At 43.6% G+C, this 21,630-nt stretch overlaps 1 protein-coding gene across 2 annotated transcripts in view; it reads right to left on the bottom strand.

The window, feature by feature from the left end:
• The window catches only part of NSMCE2 (NSE2 (MMS21) homolog, SMC5-SMC6 complex SUMO ligase), a 212,349-nt gene that overhangs the window by 1,106 nt on the left and 189,613 nt on the right, over nt 1–21,630 (bottom strand). For both annotated transcript variants that reach the window (XM_057737092.1, XM_057737094.1), the window contains 2 exons: nt 7,558–7,658; nt 7,040–7,146 (listed from right to left, as the gene is read on the bottom strand). In XM_057737092.1, coding sequence (XP_057593075.1) covers nt 7,040–7,146; nt 7,558–7,658 — 208 coding nt within the window. The remainder of the gene's footprint in view (nt 1–7,039; nt 7,147–7,557; nt 7,659–21,630) is intronic.

Here is a 21,630-nt window from a genome sequence, read left to right as displayed (position 1 = left end):
TCTCATCTAGAACAGGGGCTGCATGTGGCCCGGGCTGGGGCAGCAGCACACGTAGAAGTCAAGGAGACAGCTGCTTGGTGCCCAGGAGTAAGAGCAAGGTCAATGTGACTGGAAAGCCCAGGGCAAGAGGGCGGGCATTTGGGGATTTGGTCCCAGGGTGTGTGGGGCTTTGGATTTTATGTTAAATATGAAAACAGCTGGAGGGGTGGAGATAGGGGAGGGATGGGATTTGGCTTACATTTAGAAAGCATGACTCTGGCTGTTTAATGCAGAACAGAGGCAGAGGGGAAGCAGGGAAGAGAGAGGGATCCTGCAGCAGTCGGGAGAGAGAGGGCAGCTTGGATGCGGGTGTAGCAGTGAGCAGCTTCCGGAAACAGAACCTATGGGACTTACTGATGGACCTGATGTGGAGGGTAAAGGAAAGAGTTAAGCTTTGTTCAAAGAGTTTGGCCAGAGTTGAAGGGAGACTGGTGATACCCTTTATCTCCATGGAAACAACTGGAAAACCAGGTTGGGATGGAATCAGGCAGGAGTCCTGGTTGCTACATGTTTGCTCTGAAATGCCCACTAGTCCTCTCAGTGGAGAGACTGAGTGGGCCGATGGGGACTCGGGGCAAAAGCTGTGGCTGAAGAAATCAGGGGGTGAGTCATGGTTCTGTTTAGATGTGGTCTCCTCTGAAGGCAGTGGGCTGGATGAAGTCACTTGATTTCTTCTCAACATGAACCAGACTTTGGTAGTGTAGGGCGTCCAGTTTTAGAGTCAAGCCGACCTAGGTCTGAATTCTAACTCTGTCGTCTGCTTGCTCATTAATGAGACCAACGGCAACTCACTTTACCTTTTGGAGCCTCTGTGTCCTCAGATTTACAATAGGGGCAGAATCCCAGTTTCACAGGGCTCCAAGCAACACAGCGCTCAAGAGCATTCAGTTCCTTCACCATCTCCCATAACTATCACCAGTCTTCTGATTAAAGTCGCTGATCTCTCTACAGATTGTATGCCTCCAACACAGACATGTGCACATTCGTGCATTCATTTGACCCTTTTATGTGACTGGCCCTGTGCTAGGTTCTAAGCATCCAGCTGTAAAATACAAATATAGGTTCCTGCCCCAAACAGAGCTCTGGCCCAGTGATCTGAGACAATCCTCCAAAAAGCACAGATCAAAAATAACAAATTCAAGACAAAAGCTATACACCAGAAGGGGAAGAAAGCTGACCATGGGAGCTCTAATTTGTCCAGAAGTAGAAAGCTCAACAGTTCAACTTGAAAAAGAAACGTTTTCTTGGTCTTGATTTCTGGACCAAGGCATTTTATATTAGAGGGGCATGAACTAATGTCATGAATAATATGCTTGCTAACAATATTTATATTTAAAATGCTGAAATGTGTCCTATGTGGTCAGATACATGTGTTAAATGCGATTATGGAAAGGCAGTCATATGAAAGAGGATGGGGGTGATTTGGCTCAGGTATGATGATTTGACTTTCCGTTAGGGGAAGGATTGGAGGTGCTTGAGAAATGCTTTATGCTGGTTTAAAAACACCCTGATGTCTCAAAGTGAATTCTTTCTTTCAGTATGAAAGTAAATAAGCTGAGATTATGAAAAGGATATGGACACTTTCCTGATTTCGGAAAAAGCATTTTTTATCACTTCAACTTCCGTGACGTGGAAGTGCAACTTGAAGTCAGTTGCTGGGATGACCCTCAGCTAATGCGTATCAAGCCACTGATCATCCACACGGACTGCTGGGCCGTGGCCCCCGCTACTGCACAGAGCAAAGTCTTTAACACCAATAGCCAGACAGTGAATAAGCTGTTTTAGGGAAGTGGAGAGTGAGGTGGGGAGGACTTCCTGATGACATCAGTGGTTTTAGTCAGTAAATGAGAGCATTCTGAGAATGTGTGATGAGATTAACCACACCACTCAGCTGCAGAGCTGGCGTGCACAGTATCCCAGGGCTGCCCTTGTCAGACAAAGAGGTCTGAGCTCACTTAGGGGATCAACCCGGGGGACAGAGGCATTAAGCAAAAAGCCCTCCCAAGGGGAGCCAGATGGCCTAAAACACAACTACAGGCTCGAGGGTGAAAAAGACCTGGCCTCAAGCCTCTGGGCTGTGACACTCTGGGCAAGTGACCTCATTAATGGTCCTCAGTTTCTTCTTCTAGGAAGGCTGAGCATAGGGTTGTCGTGAGAAATGAGTAGGATGACGTATGACAAGGGTCCAGGAATTCACTCAGGTGCTCAATAAGCTGGTTCCTGCTCTAGGACACAACTTCTGTCCTCAAGAACCTTGCAGAGAAGAGCCAGCCCCACCTACAATGCTGGCAGGAGGCGGACACGCCAAGATGCAGAGGCGCTATGGGAGCACAGGGGCAGGGCACTTCGTGTAGCACAAATGGGGGTTCTGGGAAGCCTTCCTATTGGAGGAGAGGTTGGCGCAGGAGAACCTTGTTTCTCATCCCATCTCAAATAAACAAACACAAGTTTCCAAACGAAAGAGGATAAGACAAGGTTGTAATGACATGATACTGAATCAGGGCACTCCTCCCCTGGAGAAAGAATACTCTATAAGCATTAATCCCCACGACATCCTGGTGAGCAAGACAGGTGTGGCAACACCCAGTCTTAAGCTCTCGCGTCATTGCTGTGCAGGAGTCAGACCTATAGGCCTGGAAAGAGTGGCTGGGTCCTGAACTCGGGTCACTGACAGGGCAGAACATTCTACTGCAGCAGCGGGCAAGCCTGTAAGTGTCTGCTGAACAAAGGGACTGGGTCTTAGGGGTCCCAGAGGCTGCAGGGAACCTTGGTCTCAGCCTCAGTTCAAAAGTACAGGATTCTGGGTCTTATGAGCTCCTCAATCCGGGCCCCAAGAATTCCAAGATCCTACACAGCTCCAGAAAGCAGGTCTGGAAATCTAAGTGGGACGGATTCCCAACATACCTAAACACAGAGGGTAACTCTATCCTACATCCTCTGTGTCTAAAATAATGTGTCACTAAGCAGTGAGGTAAGTAACACAAACACGAACAGTCTTGACTTCGGTAACCCGACTGCTATTTGTTTAGCGCTCTGTAGTCCAAAAAGAGCTTTCTCCTAAGTGGTTTGCTTCTCCACTGCCAAGAAAGTTGCTGGTCCAGACCTTGACTGGAATTCCCCACTGTTCTTTGATCCTGAAATTCTGTGAGATGTTGCTATTTCCATTTTACAGATGAAGACACTGAGGCTCTGAGGTTAATGGACTTGCTGGTAAATGGTTAAAATAGGGCCTCCAAGCACAATGCTGGAGTTCTGCTATTCAAGGACACATTTCTGGTCAACTTAATTGTACTTTCCGTGCTCTTAAAGGCGACTGTTTGTTAATATAGTCTCTATTCTTAAACCAAAAAGGAAAGAACTAACTATGGATAACTGGAAGTATCTTATTAACATGAAAATCACAAGGCAGCTTTATTAGTAAGATAATAAACAGCCTGATTATTAAGAGATGTGTTTTAAGAAATTATTCTGACTATTGTATTTAGTTAGGGCTAAAGTCTCCACAATTTTGCTCTGACTTAAGCCAGTGGAGAGAGGTGTGCCGAGGGACCTCATGGACAGTAAAATGGAGTCGGTACCAGTAACACAGTGTACCTGGAACACCTGTCTAACAAAACATAGTTGGAGCCAACAAGGAGGAAGAACTGAGATTTCTCAAACTGGATGTGTCATGGACGTTTTTCAACAAAGGGAACCCCAAACTGCTCATCGTCCTAACACGCGTCTGGGAAATGACACTAATTCACGCTTCATCAGGAGCCTCTCGAGTAGGCTTTGAAGAGGCCCTGGATTCTAACCTGTTGCCAAATGCAATGCACCTCGTCCTCAAGAGGCTGTCCCTTCCCCACTGGCTCTTGTAATTCTAAGCTCTCTTATCTCTCATCCCCTCTCTCCTGGCTACGCCTCAGACTGCTTTGTGGGCGACTTTTTCCTCTGACTGCCCTTTCAAAATGGCAGAATGCTTTCTGGTGGGTCTATGTTACGTGCTGGGGGAACACGGTGAGCAGGGCAGAGCTGGATCCTGGCCCCGCGTTGCGTGGAGCCAGGCCAAGGCCCCATCCCTGGGGGTTCTTGGTTGGCTGTCACATCTGGTCCAGAGGTGCACCTGTGCTGGCAGATGTGTGGGTGTGACGCCTCTGTATCGATAACCTTACAATCAACATCTCACACTCCGAGCTCTCTCCTGAGTTCAGACACCCACATTTCTGCACCTCCTGGATCCTTCCCAATGGCTGTATTGCTAGGACCTCAAACTCAGCATGACCCAAACTGTGCCTCTTATAACCCCTCCTCAATGTGTTCCTCTTACACCCTCTCTGTCGGCTAATGACACCACCACCCTTCTGGACACCCAGTTGAGAAATGTCAGTCATCCTTGCACTTGTTCCCTTCACTCCCAGGTTGCCAAATTCTGTCCATCGCACCTCCACGATCACGCTCCTCCTCGCTCCCTTCCACCTATGCCTCAATCCCAGTGCTCATCATCTATAACTTAATGACTGCAAAAGCACCCTCACTGACATCTTCCCCTCATGCCTTTGTTCATCCATCTCTTGAACTGCTCCCGGAGTAACTTCCTAAAACCCAGGCTGACTCACCTTATTCCTTCAAAACCCTGCAATGTTCTCTCACGCCTATAGAATAATGGTGGCAAGAATGATGTCAGGGATGACGATGAGATGATGTTTACTTGCCACGTGACAGGTACTTTAAGCGCTTTATGTGTATCTTATTCAAATTTCAAACAGACCCATGAGCAATTACAACTATTATCATAAATTTATAGATGAGGAAACTAATGAGACCATCACATTTAACTCCCTCTACAATGAGAAAAGAATAGAATAGAATAGAATAGAATAGAATAGAATAGAATAGAATAGAATGGAATGGAATGGAATGGAATGGAATGGAATGGAATGGAATGGAATGGAATGGAGCGGAACGGAACGGAACGGAACGGAACAGAATAGAATAGAATAGAATGGAATAGAATAGAATTTACATACACCACTCCCCTATTGCTATCTTCCAGAGCAACCTCCTAATCACCCGCTAACATACAATAACTGCCGTGGCACCTACTATCCCCCTCTGAATGGGGCGAGCCTCTTGGCTAAAAGACTCCTCTTCACCATTCTCTGAAATCCTCATTTTTCAAGGCCCAGCAGAAATACTACCTTTGCTGTAAACCCTCCCAGACTTCCTCCACTTGGACTTAACTGTTCTTACTAAGCTATGAGAATCTGCAGAGTTTTCAGAATCTGCACCCACGTTATAGAAGTATGACAGAAAAATACCTACCTTTTCCCAATGATGGGTGTTCCTCAAGTGCTTCCAAACATCATTTACAATTCAAAGAAGGCAAAGGACATTAGAAAGTCCTTTGTATGTAATCAAGGAGATGCATTTAAATGTGAGCCTGTTCTGGGCGTGGCTCCCACCCATCCTGGGAATTGGGAGAAATGTGCTCTGCACCAGTGCCTGCCCTTTTCAAATCTGACTCGAGGAGAAGATCACAAACGTTAAAGAAGAGTTGTGAAACAGAACTATCTGGGAATACCTATTCTTAGCAATTATGTTAGCAAATTAAAATTTCGTTTTTCAGAGAATAAACACAGAAAAAAAGTTAGGAGAAACGAAAAGCCTAGAAGTCCAGAAACAAAGAAACATGCACTCACAAGGGAAAATGGAAGGTTCCCTAGGAAACATGACATCTCAGTTGTAAGCTGGAAAGTCAAAACAGGTAAAAATGTACTCAAACAATCTCGATTTTGCAACCATCAGGCAGTTCTTCTAGAATAAATAGGGCAAATTACTTAACTGAATGACCATCAAGCTATCTGCAGTCTCAAACGCCCTATCTCTAAGTCCACACCCAGATGAGGAGTGGTGGGGAATTCCAATTCTAGGTCTGGACCAGCAAATTTCTGGGAGACGGAGAAGCAAGCCACACATCAAAAGGACCGTTATCAGAAGTCCATTGAGAACTGGTCACACCTGCAATTCCATTCCTTCGACAAATCTGTGATAAGAACACAAGAAATGCCAACCAAGTCAACGCCAGGCTAGCCAACTCAGGCTTCTGTGTTATTACAGGAACACAGTCATGGTCCTCCAGGGTTGGAGCGCGCGTGTGCATGTGTGTGTGTGCGCACGCGCATGTGTGTGTGTGTGTGTGTGTGTGTGTGTGTGTGTGTGTGTAAGGGGTAGAAATACATATAAAAGAAAGATTCTCTAAAGATTCCAATTAAAAAAAATTTCTCATTTATAAGTCATCCATGAATTTACTCAAACTGTTTGGGAAGTTATTTACATAATTAATGATATGAAAGGTTTTCCCAGACAATCAAATCTTGATCCTCAAGACCAACAGATAGGAATTCTTATCTTGGAATGACGACTTAATATTTCTTTAAACAAACTACCTATACTGCAGGATGCAAAAAAAAAAAAAAAAAAAAAAGAATTTTTTTTTTAAACCATTCCTTCTTGTTTGGGTAAGTGCATATAAAAAGGTGACAAGCAGGACTTCCCTGGGGGCCCAGTAGTTAGGACTCGGTGCTCCCACTGCAGGGGGCACGGGTTCGATCCCTGGTCAGAAAACTAAGATCCCACATGCTGCCCAGTGCAGCCAAAAAAAAAGGAAAAGAAAGGGGAAAAGAAATCTCCCAGTATCACAGTTCTCCTTTATTTTTTTCAGACCTCAGAGCAAATTCATAAAAAATTCCTGTTATCTAGTGATTAAAATGACACCCAATTCCTTTTTCTCGTGTTTGAAAGATGTGGTTGAAGCTCCTTCTGCTTCTTCCCGAACGGATTACTAATTTTTCCCCTCGTGTATTGTTTTTCCTGACAGCCTGCTTCCACGTTTACACTGTTTCTCCGGGTGAACGGACTTCAGGGGAGAAGCTTAAGTACCTCTTCCTCCAGCATGAACACACCGCCTCGGACTGACCACCCCTGGGAAGGCGCCACTTCCCTTCCTGCAGCAACTCACCAGGCCTTTTTCCTCCGCTTGTGCTTGGACTCAATCATGCGAAAAATGGCTTCCTCTTCGTAGGTGTGGCCACACACTTTATTTTTCACTGGCTTCTTCATTTCCAACTGCAATCAAGGAGACATTAGGCTTTCAGGAACGATAATGATCAGCTTCCAGTCACTTCTCCAAGTCACCAATTATTTGGCACTGATTCTGCCTAGACCTGGGGCTTCTGAGGTTTAACCCCCCAATCTCACAGCTCTAGATAACTCCTAGGGCAGATGACCACAGCAGAAAATGCACGGAGACCAGTGGCACCAATGACACTTAGCCTGTGGGCCGGGAATTTATTCCTAGCTCCCTAAAGGCATCCTTGACTGAGAGCTCTTTCCCAGGTGCACTCTTCGACCCTCATCACTTTCCTTTCCTCCCTCCTCAACTCTAGCCGTGAAATAAAGTCAGAAAGCAAACAGGAACCTTTTGCCTCTGTGAAGTGCATTTCTTTTTCCCTCAGCGGAAGGAGGAGAAAGCAGTACCTGTGTAATGGGGCAGATGAAGTTGGTCTGACTTTGGGTCACAATCATATCTTCATCAACGCCTTCGGTGCCATCAGCCTCTCTGTCTGCTTGAAGACCATCTAGAGGGAAAAAGGAAATTGCTCAGCCTTGCTGGTCTAACGTGTCAAGGACAGGAAGGGATGGGAGGAAGGAGGTTAACAGTTTCTCAGGGTCTCTTTGGTGTCCGTCCCTGTGCAAGGCGCTCGGATGCATATTCACTCTCCTGCGGGGGAGGTAGGACTCTGCCCATGTCTGGTAAGGAAACAGACTTGAAGCAGTGAAATAACTTTTTCAAAGTTACAGAGAGTGAATTTGTGAGGGAGTACCCTTCAGTAATCAAGAATGTGGCTTTGGAGTCAGAGGGAGGTGGTTATCTTTGTGACTTCCAGCTGTGAGACCTCGGGCTAGCAAGGTCTTTTTTTAAGTCTCTACTTTATAACTTTATTGCAGAGATTAAGAGGTAAGGAATTTAGCGTGTTCTGCACAGCTACTGGCACAAAGACGCATTCGATAAATGGTAATTACTGTTGGACAGTACAGGGATTCTCAAACTTTTTAGTCTTAGAACCCTTTTCTACTTTTAGAAATTATCCAGGACGCCAATAAACTTTTAAAATGTGGGTTATATTTTTCAAGATTTGCCACATTAGATATCAAGACTGAGGAATTTTTAAATACGTTTTTTATTAATTCATTTAAAAATAACAACCCCATGTTAGCATACGTAACATTTAAAAAATTAAAAGTAATTATATTTTCCAGAACACACAAAAGAGATAAGAGAGGCATTGTTTTACATTTTTGAAAATATCTTTCATGTGTGGTTTAACGGAAGACAGTTGGATTTTGATATCTGTGTATGCGTCCAATCTGTCATGATATCTCATCAGGTAGCCTGTGGAAAAACTCGCTTATGAAAAGAGTGTGAAAAGGGCAAATGACATCTTAGTATTGTTATGAAGATAGTTTTGACCTCGTGGGTACCCTGAAAGGCTCTCAGAGTACCCTAGGGGTCCCTGACCCACACTTTGAGAACTGCTGAGCAAATGAGTGGTAGGGCTGGCTCTGAATATAACTTATTTGATTCTGAAATCTATGTTCCTTTCATGGTCCTTGCGCCTCACCAAGGGAGCTAGATAATAGATGACTTTTGAATGGCGTATTGAGAGAATCTCACATGAAAGCCTTTCTTTCTGGAGAAGGCAGACTTGTCATTTTGAACCAAAACAAAAGATCAGAAGCGTTTTAAACACAAGTGTGACGGTGTAGTTTTTCCTCTTTTTCTCCTCCCTTTCTCTCTTCTCCCTTCTCTTCCTCCTTTCATTTTTGGCAAAGTATTAAATACAGACATTAAAAAGTGCCTTGCTTTTAATGTGTGAGGGAAACCTTTTTCTTAAGTTGAGGTTCTGCACATCTTTTAGTTCCTAGAACTGCTGGCCTCCTTTGGCCAGACGAAGTACCTGCTGGAAAAGTACTACTGGGGGCAGGAAAAGGGCCACAGAGTACTTGCCCAAGGTCATCCAGTGAACTTATGGCTGAAACCCAGGGATTCTGTCCCCAGTTACTCTGGTTTTTTTGTTTGTTTGTTTGGTAGGGGTTTCTCTTTGTTTTAGTGATGAGTGCTATTTCTATGCCACCTTGTTGTATTTTCTTAAAGAAATGTCCCCCCAAACAGCTTTTATTATTTAATAATTCCCAACTATGCTAAGATAATTGCTGAGAAATTAATAGCCAATTATAGGTTAAATCACTTAGTTGTAGCCGACCTTTCTCCAAAGCAAAATTGTAAAAATAGCTTCAAAACTTTCTGCCAGCAATAAAGTTGTATTTAATGTGGAAGTTGTCACAGTTCAGTATGTTTGCTATCATATGAGTTGAGGCTTCTGAAGTAATTTTCCTCAGATCTACGAAGGGTTTTTTGTTTTTGTTTTCGTTTTACGAATACACTTTATTTTTTTCCCCACATAATCTTCAATTTTGTTTTTTTAAATCTTTATTGGAGTATAATTGCTTCACAGTATCGTGTCAGTTTCTACTGTACAACAAAGTGAATCAGCCACATGAAGGGTTCTTAGGCTTCCCAGGACCTATCTTTGGCATTAATGGCGCAGGAGTCAGACTCCTAAAAGGGTCCTCCTATCAGCCCAATGATTCTTCATGATGGTTAGGGAAAGCTGGACAGGTAAGGAGAAAAGCCAAGAAGCAGAGCTGGGAGCCGTTCTGATTCTTTGATTCACTTTCCAAAGCCTCCTCCTGTGGGCTGCGGCCACCCATTTCTGATTGTGTGTTTGACAGTCAAAATAAAAGTACCTCTTTGTCCATTTCTTACAGGGCTTATTCTGAACTGACAGATTTCTGATTGTATACGTTATACTGTGGAATTCACCAGAAAATCTGTTGGATGAATAACAGAGTTCAGCCAACGTGAAAGACTGTGGTTTTCGGATTTTTTTTTTTTAATTTTCTATTTTTAAATTTCAAAAGGTAGAGGAAGCAAGAAAGCACAACTCAAATGCAATGCCAACCACTAGGGAAGGCTGAGTGGGGAACTTAGAAGCCGTAGGTGGCTATCAACAGCAGCGATCACGAAAGAAGAAGGTGACAAAAGTGAGACTGCGGAAGAATGCCAACAGTGAGTAATAGCCCCCGGACCGAGAGTCTAAAAAGAGAAAGAGCCTCAATAGCTACACTTCTCTTGAGCTAGAACATTTCCTCACCCGAAATCTATATTTATAGAAAGTGATATTAACGTTGGGATTCTACAATCTGGCAATAAATATCACTTACATTAATCTACACAAGAAGATAAAACTTCTTGATAAGCCAGCTGAAAGGCAGATTGGAGAGAAAAAATAGAGATCATCTACCAGAATCACAAAAGTTTTAAAATTGAGGTTATTTATCCTTATTCTCTCATTTACTTGAGAAAAACGGAGATTATAGTTTGTGTCCAAATCACGCAGGGAATTAGTACAGTAAATCGATGTATGGCTCTATTTTCTTGGCCTGGTTAATTTGAATACTGAAACCAGTGTACAGGTTCTGGGAGCCATCCCTCCCTCCCCCAGATTATTATTTTATTAATAATACATGACACCTCGAGTTTACTGACTGTTACTTAGCAGCTATTGTGCTACGCACTTCATATACATTATTTCATGTAATCCTCACCAAACACCCGTGGCGAACAACTCTATTGTTATTCCCACTGTAGAGACAAGAAAACTGAAGCCCCCACAATACTTTTAAGGCGAGACTAGAAAATATCAGCATTATAATAAAGAAATAAGCAGATTAAATCCGTTTGTTATTTAAGAGATCTCAAAAGAAAATTTCTGATTAGAAAGGGAAAGATGGGACAGTGAGCCACACTGTCTTCCATATACACAAACAAGCTGTGTCATCAGAAGTATACGCGCCAGCTGTTGGCTTCCGACCAGATGGGCAGATCTCAGACCCACCCCTTATATCCGTGCCCAGGCCCAGGGTACCCAAGTGAAGTGCCGAGGAGGGAAACGTGGCTGGGCAGGAACTACTATTTCCAGAGCGCCCACGAGGGATGTATCAGGATTGAGTTAGTAACTTGAATGGGATTCTTTTGATGTCATAAAACAAAAACCAAAAGGAGAAGACATGAAAATGCTTGTAGTAGTAATTAAGTAAACAATCAAGCATTTCCAAAGTCTATGAATATTCCCCAGTGACGGAAGGTTAGGGGTTGGTGAGGGCATTTATTGGATCCCAAGGTGTGGGTTCATGGTTAGTCAGAGAACAGCTATATCCTCATCTCAGTCATCCTCATCCTAGTTGCTCAAGTCGAAACCTTTGGAATCCTTCCTTCCTCCCTCCCTCCCTCCCTTCCTTCCACTGCACCACGTGGAATGAGAACTCTTAGTTGCAGCATGCGCGCTCTTAGTTGCGGCATGCAGGATCTTAGTTCCCCGACCAGGGAGCGAACCTGTGCCCCCTGCGCATTGACAGTGCAGAGTCTTAACCATTGGACCACCAGGGAGTCCCTGGAACCATTCTTGATTATTCCTTTCCCTTCATTCCTCACATCCAAACCACTGGCAAGTTCTATTAACTGGTTCTAAACTATGTTCCCTAAATCGAAATCTAGACTCTTCTCTCAAATTCTACTGCATCTGAGTCCCAACCACTATAGCCTCCTGCCCAGACCTCTTCAGGAGCCTCCTAACTAGAATCCCTGCTTCTTACAGGGGCCACCACCTACACTCCCCCACCCCTGCCTGCTTCTACACAGCCAGCTCCTCCGACCAGTCCCCCTCTCACCCACCATGCTCGAGTCACATTAGTCTTTTCTCTGCTTCTGGGACATGCCAAGCTCTTTCCCATCTTTGGCTACTACACTAACCTGCCTGGAATGTTCTTCCCTCCTGATCTTTGCTCCTACTCCTTCCTGTCATTTTAAAATGTCGCTTTAAATATTATTGCTTTGGAGAGGACTTCTCTGATGTCGTAAGCTAAAGAAGACACCAGGCCTCCGCTACCCCATCGCTCTGTTGTGACTGCACAGTGCATCTCTGTAAGTGCTACTTTCTTGTCCGTCTCCCTCTCTTCTCCCTTCACCCATCCCTGTTCTCTTCCAGGAAAGCAGGGACTTCATGGTCTTGTTCACTTATGTTTCCTAGATTCTAAAATGTCCTTGGCATGTAGTGGTAGGTGTTCAATAAACATCTCATTAGTAAAGTGCTTCATCCAACAAGGCAGGAGAGGGAGTGTTTTTCACAAGGATATACTTAACATATTTCACAGATGTGGCAACACAGACACACACATACACAGATGCGTGCACACACATCTCACACAAGGATGATTGTATAGGTTTTAGGCAAATAACAGAGACAGCTTCACTCTAGCTCGGGGTACAGCCTTGGACCCTGAATTCCATGTCAAAGGCAGGAAGTAAACGTTAAGTATTACAATTATAGTAGGCCGTGTGGTAATTACAAAGGAGAATCCAGACATGGTTTTGTGGTCAGAAAATACACTTGGGCCTGGCCACACACAGCCCTAGTATTAGTCACTTGTCTGTCTTCAGGCAACCCAAATTTGGCTGACAGTTAGACAGTTTTATGCCAGCTGGGAATAAAAGTTGATTGCTATGTGCTTTTTCAATTAAGCCTCAACATTTTTCTAGAAGCACTTCTCTCTTGAAAGTTAGGAGCAAATATTTTACAAGTATCCGTTGCCTGCTCGACATGCTTATCGGACTGCCCGGGTTATACTACTCCCAGTGTTCTGGGACGGCATATTTGGAGAGGCTGAGCTGGAACATGGAAGATCCCCTCCCTAACCTGCAAAAGAAGACTGATTCCAAGTTGGAAACTCTATAGTTACAGTGTCTGCATGTGTGTCTGTGCCAGCTCCTGAAGGGTTTCTCCCACCCAGCAACCCACAGGTGGGGTTATGGGTGACCTCACCTGTGAACTCGGATGTATCTTCGACTCCAAAAGGAAGAAGAAGTATGTCAGCAGGCTCAGTCCCTCCAGCTTGGAATGAAGAGGAGTGTGTGTGTGCATCTGTACGTGTGCGTGTGTGTTGTTTTGGGACCCACTAGACTACTGATGGGTGTCTAGCTTTAGTCTCCATTTCTTCCTGGGATGGGTGGCCTGTCCTGAATGCTAGTGCTTTGGTTGGGCCGAGCTGCCATTGAGGGAATCCTAGTTTTGATCCTCTCTGGCACTGGCTAAGGGCTCTGACTCTTCTGTGGGTAAACAGCCTTTGCAGAATTCAAATGCAGATCATGTCCAGAAAGGGCCTATAGAGTTAAAAATTTCCTAGGTGTTATAACCTTCATAGGATAGCAAAATTCAACAAACACAATTTCAACAAAAAATACTCAACAAAGGTAGATTGAGGTAATAATTAGAACAATGGATATAGAACATAAGGATCCAATAAATGTTATTTATCATATATATTATTATAAACCAATGCCATATAATTGTAAATTGTTGCTGCTACTGTTACTTTTATTACTCACTACTTTGAGCCAGGCTCTATGGTTGGTATTGGCAAAAAATAATCCTTGCCCTCGGGGAGCTCAGTCCCATAGGACAGATACGTACAACGCAAAGCAGTCTTCTGAGGGATACGCACATGCAGGATACTGTGGGAAGAGGCTCCCAGGAGAGAACAGGGTCAGCCTCTCTGAGGAGCTCATCAGTGATCTGTGTCAGTGAGGACGATCTTCCAGCTCACATCGTCTGATACAACCCTGCTGCCCCCTTAAACGTGAGCATTTCATTCGCAGCTACCTCAGGTCAACGTTTTGATCAGTATTCTCCCTTCTTCGGTTAGCTATAATCTATATTCATCTCAGATTCTACACATTTGGAAGAAGCTATATATATCCAATACAATTCAATCCAACCCAATCCAATCCAATCTAGCCCAACCAAACACAATCCAACACAACCAAACTCAACCCAACCCGATCCCTACAGCCAATCTCCTTTCGTTGAAATCCTATAATGCCTACTGTAAATACCACACTCTTTTAGCTTAAATTTCCTCATTATTCAGTTGTTTTACGTGGATGGGACTTCTTTTCTAGGTAGACTGAAAGCTCCTTGAGGACAAGCGTTGTGTGTTCAAGTCAAGCCAACCCAAGTTGTATTAATTGAACACCTGCTCTGTGCCAAACACTACACAAATGCCTGTGGATATGAAGTGGATTAAAATCGGGTCTGCTGGGAGACACAAATACAAATACTTATATTCTGTGCAATGAGTGGAATAACAAGTGTGTTTTGTACAAAGCAGAAAAGTAACCTAGACGATCTCGGAAGGTGGGGTGAGGAATCAAGGGGAACCTCCCTGAGAAAGTGATGACTAAGCCAGGCTCTCCAGGGAGGTGTGATAAGAAGAGGGAAGGGCCCTCAGGCAATGAGGATTAGTGGCTAGGAACATGGGCTCCCAGACTGCCTGCCAGGGGTTTAAATCCTGGTCCCATCACTTTATCAGCTGGGTGCTCTTGGGCGAGTTACTTTACCTTTCTTTGTTTCCATCTTCTCAGCTGTAAAATGGAGCTTATAGTTGTACCTACTTCATAGAGCTGTATGAGGATTAAATGAATTAATGTATGAAAAGTGCTTAGAAGGCGGTCTGGCAAACAGGGGATCAACAAATATTGTTATGATTATTAATATTATTACTCGGAATTGCCATGAGCTAGCATAGAATGGGTACCTGCAACATATAAGCTCCATTAAAGAAAAACGATGTGCTATGGAATCACCCAAAGAGAAATGGCAAGATCGCTCGACCCAGGACTCTGAACGGGATGAGCCCTTTCATGCCCAGGGCAGCGCAGGGGGGCCTAAATTAGCCCAGCTGTAGTCAGCTGATCCAGCACTATCAACATCTTTACTTTCCTGGCCACTTTCACTTCCACGGCTCTTTCAACAAACTCCTCTAAAGATCTTGACAGTAAACTGAATAAAGACTTTCCACGTATATCCTCCAAATGAGCTGATGTTTTCATCAGATGTGCCCTGTCACATTATCATGCACTTGTTAATTTACCTACTGTTGTTTTAGACACGTTCTTTGTCCTCAGATGACATCATGTATTAATTTGCCTCCACTTCTGTAAATACTGTCAAAATACACCGTATGTCAAAATACGAGGGTTTTAAAGTAATCAGAACCCAGTGAGTTCTCTTGGTGGGACAAAAACCAATCCTTTGAGATCCGGTCATGTAATATCCATTTTAAGTCAATAAATACTGAAAGCATCTCCAAACTCAGTACATGCATTTAGTACTTCTTATGCAAGTACAGAGAAGGTTTGATGCCCATCTCTAGGTTTCTAAGCAAAAGCAAACCATCGACTGCACACATTCTATGTCTTTCCTTTGGACAATTAACTAGAAAACCACATGCTAGGAAAACTGATTAGCCAGCATAGAGAAGGTCCACAACTTGCAATTGTTTAGGTCCACAGAAGAGTATGAAGCAAGTAAACATCAGAATCTGAGAAATCCCATTTGGGTTTATCTTATGTTTCCTTATTTTATAGGGTTGTAAATACCACCCATCCAGGTATCCAATACAGTACATGCAACTTAATTCCTATACGCTTCCCAGTCTCTATCTTTAAACTACCTTGACTCTGGCTCCTTCTTTTCATGCTCGCTGCTGCTGTCCTAATTCAAGTCCCCAGCACTTCCTGTTTAGAATACTGCAAAAGCTCTTTATTTATCTCTCTGCCTCAGTCTTTCCCCAATCTTTTTCTACCCTCCAGCTTGTCATCTTTCTAAAACCATGGCCTCCTAAGCATGACAGCAAGACTGTTCCTTAGTTGGCCCAGAGAATCTTCGTCTCCCTCCTCAATCCCACTCCCCACATCCATCCCAAACTAAAGACAGTTTGCTCACACTTGCCAGGCTGTTCTGCACCTCTGCTAGCCCTTCACCTAGCAATCTGGGACCACCCTTCCAGACTCAATTAATTCAAGTATTTCCTCCATGAAGCCCCAAAGCAGAGGTGATTCCTCCTTTAGCCCCCAGAGTAGCTTTGTAGATGCTGAAATCATTTGTTTACTTCTCCGTCTTCCCTACTAGACTGTGAATTCCTTAAAGGGAGGAACTCTGCCTTATTTATCTTTTTTTAAGGTATCCCCCCTCTTTTGGTAAAATAAATTTATTTATTTATTGGCTGTGTTGGGTCTTTGTTGCTGCACACGGTCTTTGTCTAGTTGTGGCGAGCGGGGGCTACTCTTCGTTGTGGTGTGCGGGCTCCTCATTGCCATGGCGTCTCTTGTTTCAGAACACAGGCTCTAGGTGCGTGGTAGTTGTGGCACATGGGCTCAATAGTTGTGGCTCATGGGCTCTAAAGCTCAGGCTCAATAGTTTTGGTGCACGGGCTTAGTTGCTCCATGGCATGTGGGATCTTCCTGGAGCAGGGATCGAACCTGTGTCCCCTACATTGGCAGGGGGATTCTTAATCACTGTGCCACCTAAGAAGTCCCTGCCTTATTTATCTTCATATTCTCAGGGAGCCAGGCAAGGTGCAGGAACTTAATAAATGTCCATTGAATGACTGGTTGCCAAAACAAGAGAATGCTTTAAATATTGCTATAAATAAATTGACTGTGGTAAAAAGAAGACCGTTTTGAAGGCAAATATTTTAGAATCAGACAACCTGGTCTTTGATCTAATTACTCTTTTCCAGAAAGGGAGCCATTTTATACTGCCTAGGTCATTCCACTCTCCATTCTCTGTTCCACTTCTGTGCAAAAGCAAATTACCAAAAAGCAAGATGATAGAGGTCGTATTCCAAGAAATAAACTACTCCACATTATGTCTTTATATCATCCCTGATTCTCTTCCCTTGCCCCAAACCCTCTATGTCCAGGGGAAAGTACAATAATCATCAGTTAAAACGTATAAATCATCTTTAGTTTGTTGAGTTTAGCCAGAGTGTACATGTAGTGACATTCAAGTACAGCAGTTTTTATAACAGAGAAAAACAATGGGGAAATCTAGATATTTGACAGACTGAGAATTTAAGTGAACTGTGACATCACCACTCAAAATCTGATAGAAACTGAGAACAATCTTTATCATCAGAAAATGCTTCTAACATGAGGTGGAAAAAATGAAATTAAAACTATATGTATAGTGGGGCTTCCTAGGTGGCGCAGTGGTTGAGAATCCGCCTGCCAATGCAGGGGACACAGGTTCGATCCCTGCTCCAGGAAGATCCCACATGCCGCGGAGCAACTAAGCCCGTGTGCCACAACTATTGAGCCTGAGCTTTAGAGCCCGTGAGCCACAACCATTGAGCCCATGTGCTGCAACTACTGAAGCCCAAGCGCCTAGAGCCTGTGCTCCGCAACAAGAGAAGCCACGGCAATGAGGAGCCCACGCACCACAACGAAGAGTAGCCCCCACTCACCACAACTAAAAAGAAAGCCTGCGCACAGCACAAAAGACCCAACACAGCCAATAAGAATAAATAAATAAATAAATAAATTTATAAAAAAAAACACAAAAAACTATATGTGTAGTATGATCAATTAATCTTAAATATGATATATAGAAAAAAGACTGAAAGAAAATATGACAGAATATTGCAGCCCATGTGTTCTGGTGACATAACTACTCTATATGTGAACTGGTGGTAGAGGAGGAATCAAGGACATCTTTTAATTTTTGAAGAGTAGTTATTTCATTTGCACTTTTTATATCTAGTACTCTTTATGAGAGCAAGTAATATTTAAGAAGAAAGTAGGACTGATGGCAATGGGAATGGATGGATTGATTTATTCAATTTGTCAAACTGAAATACATTATGAAATCAAGTCTAGAGATCATAATATTTTAAAAGGGAACTTTAAAATTTATATTTGCTCGACTTGAAAACTGCAACACTTCACCTTTGGGTAAGACAGGGACTATGGAAAAAAAAAAAAAGACAGGGGCTATGACACCATTTGCATCGCTGATATATTCAAAATTTATTTTCCTAATGACAGTTGTAATATTTCAAACTTATCTGCCCTCCACAAGGTAATCCATCACTACATAATTTATATAACATCTTCTCTTCCATCTCCTCTAATTTCAAAGCTCTGGACAAAACAAGAACGAAATTTCTGTGTAGAATGCAAGACTTTAATAACAGAATAAAGCCAGCACCAATATCCTCCTTTGTTTTGTAAAGCTTCTCGAAATAAATGATTCATTTTGATCCTCAGAGGATAAAAGGTAAAAAGTCACTGAAGACGTCCATTGTGGGATAAAGCTCAGTGAAGGGGGACGTATTTGCCTTCCTAGGTGAGGGCGGGCCTCGAGTCTAGTCAGATATGCTACTCCATAGGATTTACCCAGCATGGTAGTTACAAAACGCCCCAGAATCTGGCATTAATTAAATATGCTTATTTTTCCTTTTCACATGCATCTGATAAAGAGTATCAAGGTTTATTTTTGTTCCATTTAAACATTCTTCTTTATGGTGGCAAAATGTAGTCATGCTTATATAAAGAAAAAAAAAAAAGAATAGAAAAAAAGAAAGGGGAATAATCCCCAGAGTGCATTCCATATGGAAGAAATTAAAAAAGGTCAGAGCCCGAGGGACCAAATCTAGCGAGGCTTAACAATCCTGTCTGCAGCGAAGTCAGCGAAGCCACCCAAAATGTGGCTCGGCACCCCAGCCTGCAAAGTGCGCAGAGCCAATCGGGGCTTCGAGAGAGAGGCACCCACAAAAGCTCTGGGCCACCTCGACATCTGTTTTCAGTTTTCAGGGTCTTGTCTGAAGTTAGCCTGACAGAAAACATACCAAAGGGGGAAAAAATCCCTGCCAACTGGAAGGAAGAAGAAAAATGAGAGAGAGATGGAGAAAGAGAAGGAGGAGGATGGGGAGGAGGAAGAGGGGAAGGAGGAGGGCGAGGGAGGGAGAGAGAGAGAAAGAAGAAAGGAAGCACGGGGTGAGGGGTACAGGGCACCTTCCATACCACAGAGCCAGAGGAAAGGCCCCAGTGCTCCCACACCTAGAACCAAGTCCTTGTCACCAAGCCTTCCTTCTGCTCCCCCACCCCCTCCTCCTCCACTTCCCACCCTCTATAAAACCTTCCCCACATGCAAAGCAAGACACATGTCTTCAAAATCGGGATCAGCTTAGGACACAGCTCTTGTGAATGTGTACAATAGATCTGAGTCATTTGTGCGTTTTGTAAACATGAAGAAATCACACTTTTAAAACTTCCTCCTCCATGACATTCACAGTACTTGACAATATGCTTAGCATGGAACATTTACTCTTTTCTTTATCCACACCCAAAGATGTCAGGAGGGATGGATTTCCTTTCTCAATGAAAGCTCACATATTCCAGGGCAGGTGGCAATTAAAAAGGAGCTCTCTAGCGAGGCAGAAGTGGGCCTGACAACGGCTGAGGGGGCTGCAAACCTGGGCTGGGCCACGCAGAAAAGCCCAGAACCAATGAGGAGCAGCCTAGGAGAGCGTTTCGTCAAGGCCACTGCCTTCCTCTGGGAAACCTACTCACTCGGGGGCTCCCCGCATCCCTTCTGAGCTTAAATCATCGGTAATTATCTGCTTCTGCCACTGTCTCCCTTACTAATCTGCAAGCAACGCAAGGACAGGGACCACCTTTGCTCACCATCTCTGCATCGTAGTGGTGCGTGGCTCACGGTAGGGGCTCGGTGTTGATGCCTGGCATCCAGTCTTAAGAGTGGCTTAAAAATTGCTCTGTTCACTCCCTAGCTCTTCTGCAGAAAAGTGGTTCTGCACGAGACCCAGAGAAGAGCTCTGTAAGGCATGGACTTCAGCAGTGGGAAGAGGGCACGGGGGTGGGTTGGGGTGGGTTAAGTCTAGATCTAGCTATTTCGTGGCTCTACCATAAATTAGAAGAATAGGTATTAAATTTCCTGAAGGTGATCGCTCTCTCTTCTCAACTACTTCATTAGGATACAGTGAAGATGATATGAGATGTCTTGCCCTCTTTAGAGAAAAGAACCTAACAAATACATCTAGGCAGTGACAAGAATATCGTGAGGAAGGAGAACCCTGGGGACAGTTTCTGAAAGGGCAAAGCAGGGCAACTGGCTGATCTTGTTCATTTTCAAAGTCCTTGAGTGTCCAAATTCTAGCGCTGCAGTGCACAGTCTAGAGACATTCACGAGCTCCAGAGGTAGCATTAATGGGAGTGAAAGAGCAGATGGTAAGCTGGGACAAAACAAAGGAAGAAAGGTAGGAAGCGAAAAAGAGAAGAAAAAAGCCTCTCAGAACTTGCTTTATAAACTCTATAGAAAAATCAAAAGTTCTCAAACAGCTTTCTGAGCTTCTAACGAGAATGATGGTGTCTGTCTGAGCCACAATCTCTAGCCCAGAGTGTGGACCTTATCTGGACTGTGCAGGAAGTAGTGAGAGAGCACCGAGTCATTAGCACACGTCCCCCAACACTGCAGAAGGACAAGGCTCTACCATAGCTCTCTGATTTCCCGGAGGACAATTCTCTTCCTTAGCTAAAAATTGCGACAGAAGCCAAATGTGGTGAGGCAGCTGGTTAAGTGACGGAGGAAGATTCACTTAAAGGCCCTCAACCACCAGCCCCCTGAGGGAAAAGGTAGCGGGGAATTCAGGAGCCTACAGAGGGGCCAGGCTAAAAATATATAAAGGGCGAACATCAAGCAGAAAGAGAAATTGTGCAGGGGAGGTAATCAGCACACTAATTACAGGGGTCATAATTAGGAGTGATGGAATGAACTTAAGACAAGAAAAATTTTAATTGTCAGGAAAAACTTGGTTGGGCCCATGGTGAGGGAGAGATCAGTTTCTCATAATCTTCACACGGTCTGAAGGCCATTCATCCGTACGGAGTTGGTTCAGAATGAGCTAGAAATTATTTAAAGGGAATTTTATTTTTGTTACCGAAAGCAGATGAGGTTACTTGATGACACACAGAGGGCCTCTCGTATTTAATTTTATCATTCTGTTCTCTCTTCTAAATTAAATTGTAAAATAGCTAATGATAAAAAAGCCTATGACGATTTCATTCCAAAAATATGATTCAACATCTAAGGAGACTGAAACTGGCAAAGTGAGAACAAGTGAGGAGAATGGAATACAGTCAAACGTGCTTCAATTGACAACAGATTTACAGATGATGGCAAACTAAAAAGGAATAAGTACCAAAAATATGACTGGTTTCTCTTATTTTTCAGAACGAATTCAGTTACTTTATTTTTCAGAATTAATATAAAGATGGTACTTAAACGTAATTAATCATTGTCAGGACACACTAAAGAGCATTAGCTTTCAAATTTTAACTCAGTTTCAGGATGACAGTCTGGGAGCAGTCTCACAGCTGTCGGGTAATTGAAACTTGCAGCCCTAAATAGGGTTAAACTCTAGGTTGTAAGAAGAGACTACAGTATTGAAAGCTTATGGATCGAGAGCAGAATGTCAAGAAAATCTATTTTCTCTTCCTCATTTAGAAGCCCAAGGAATGATTCATGTAACTTTCATTGAGTAAATGTCTGCTGACCACCCCTGTTTCTGAGG

The sequence above is a fragment of the Hippopotamus amphibius genome, chromosome 5 (assembly GCF_030028045.1).
Source record: "Hippopotamus amphibius kiboko isolate mHipAmp2 chromosome 5, mHipAmp2.hap2, whole genome shotgun sequence".
NCBI lineage: Eukaryota > Metazoa > Chordata > Mammalia > Artiodactyla > Hippopotamidae > Hippopotamus > Hippopotamus amphibius.
Note: the sequence above shows the minus strand (reverse complement) of the source record. Positions and strands in the feature narration are given on the sequence as shown.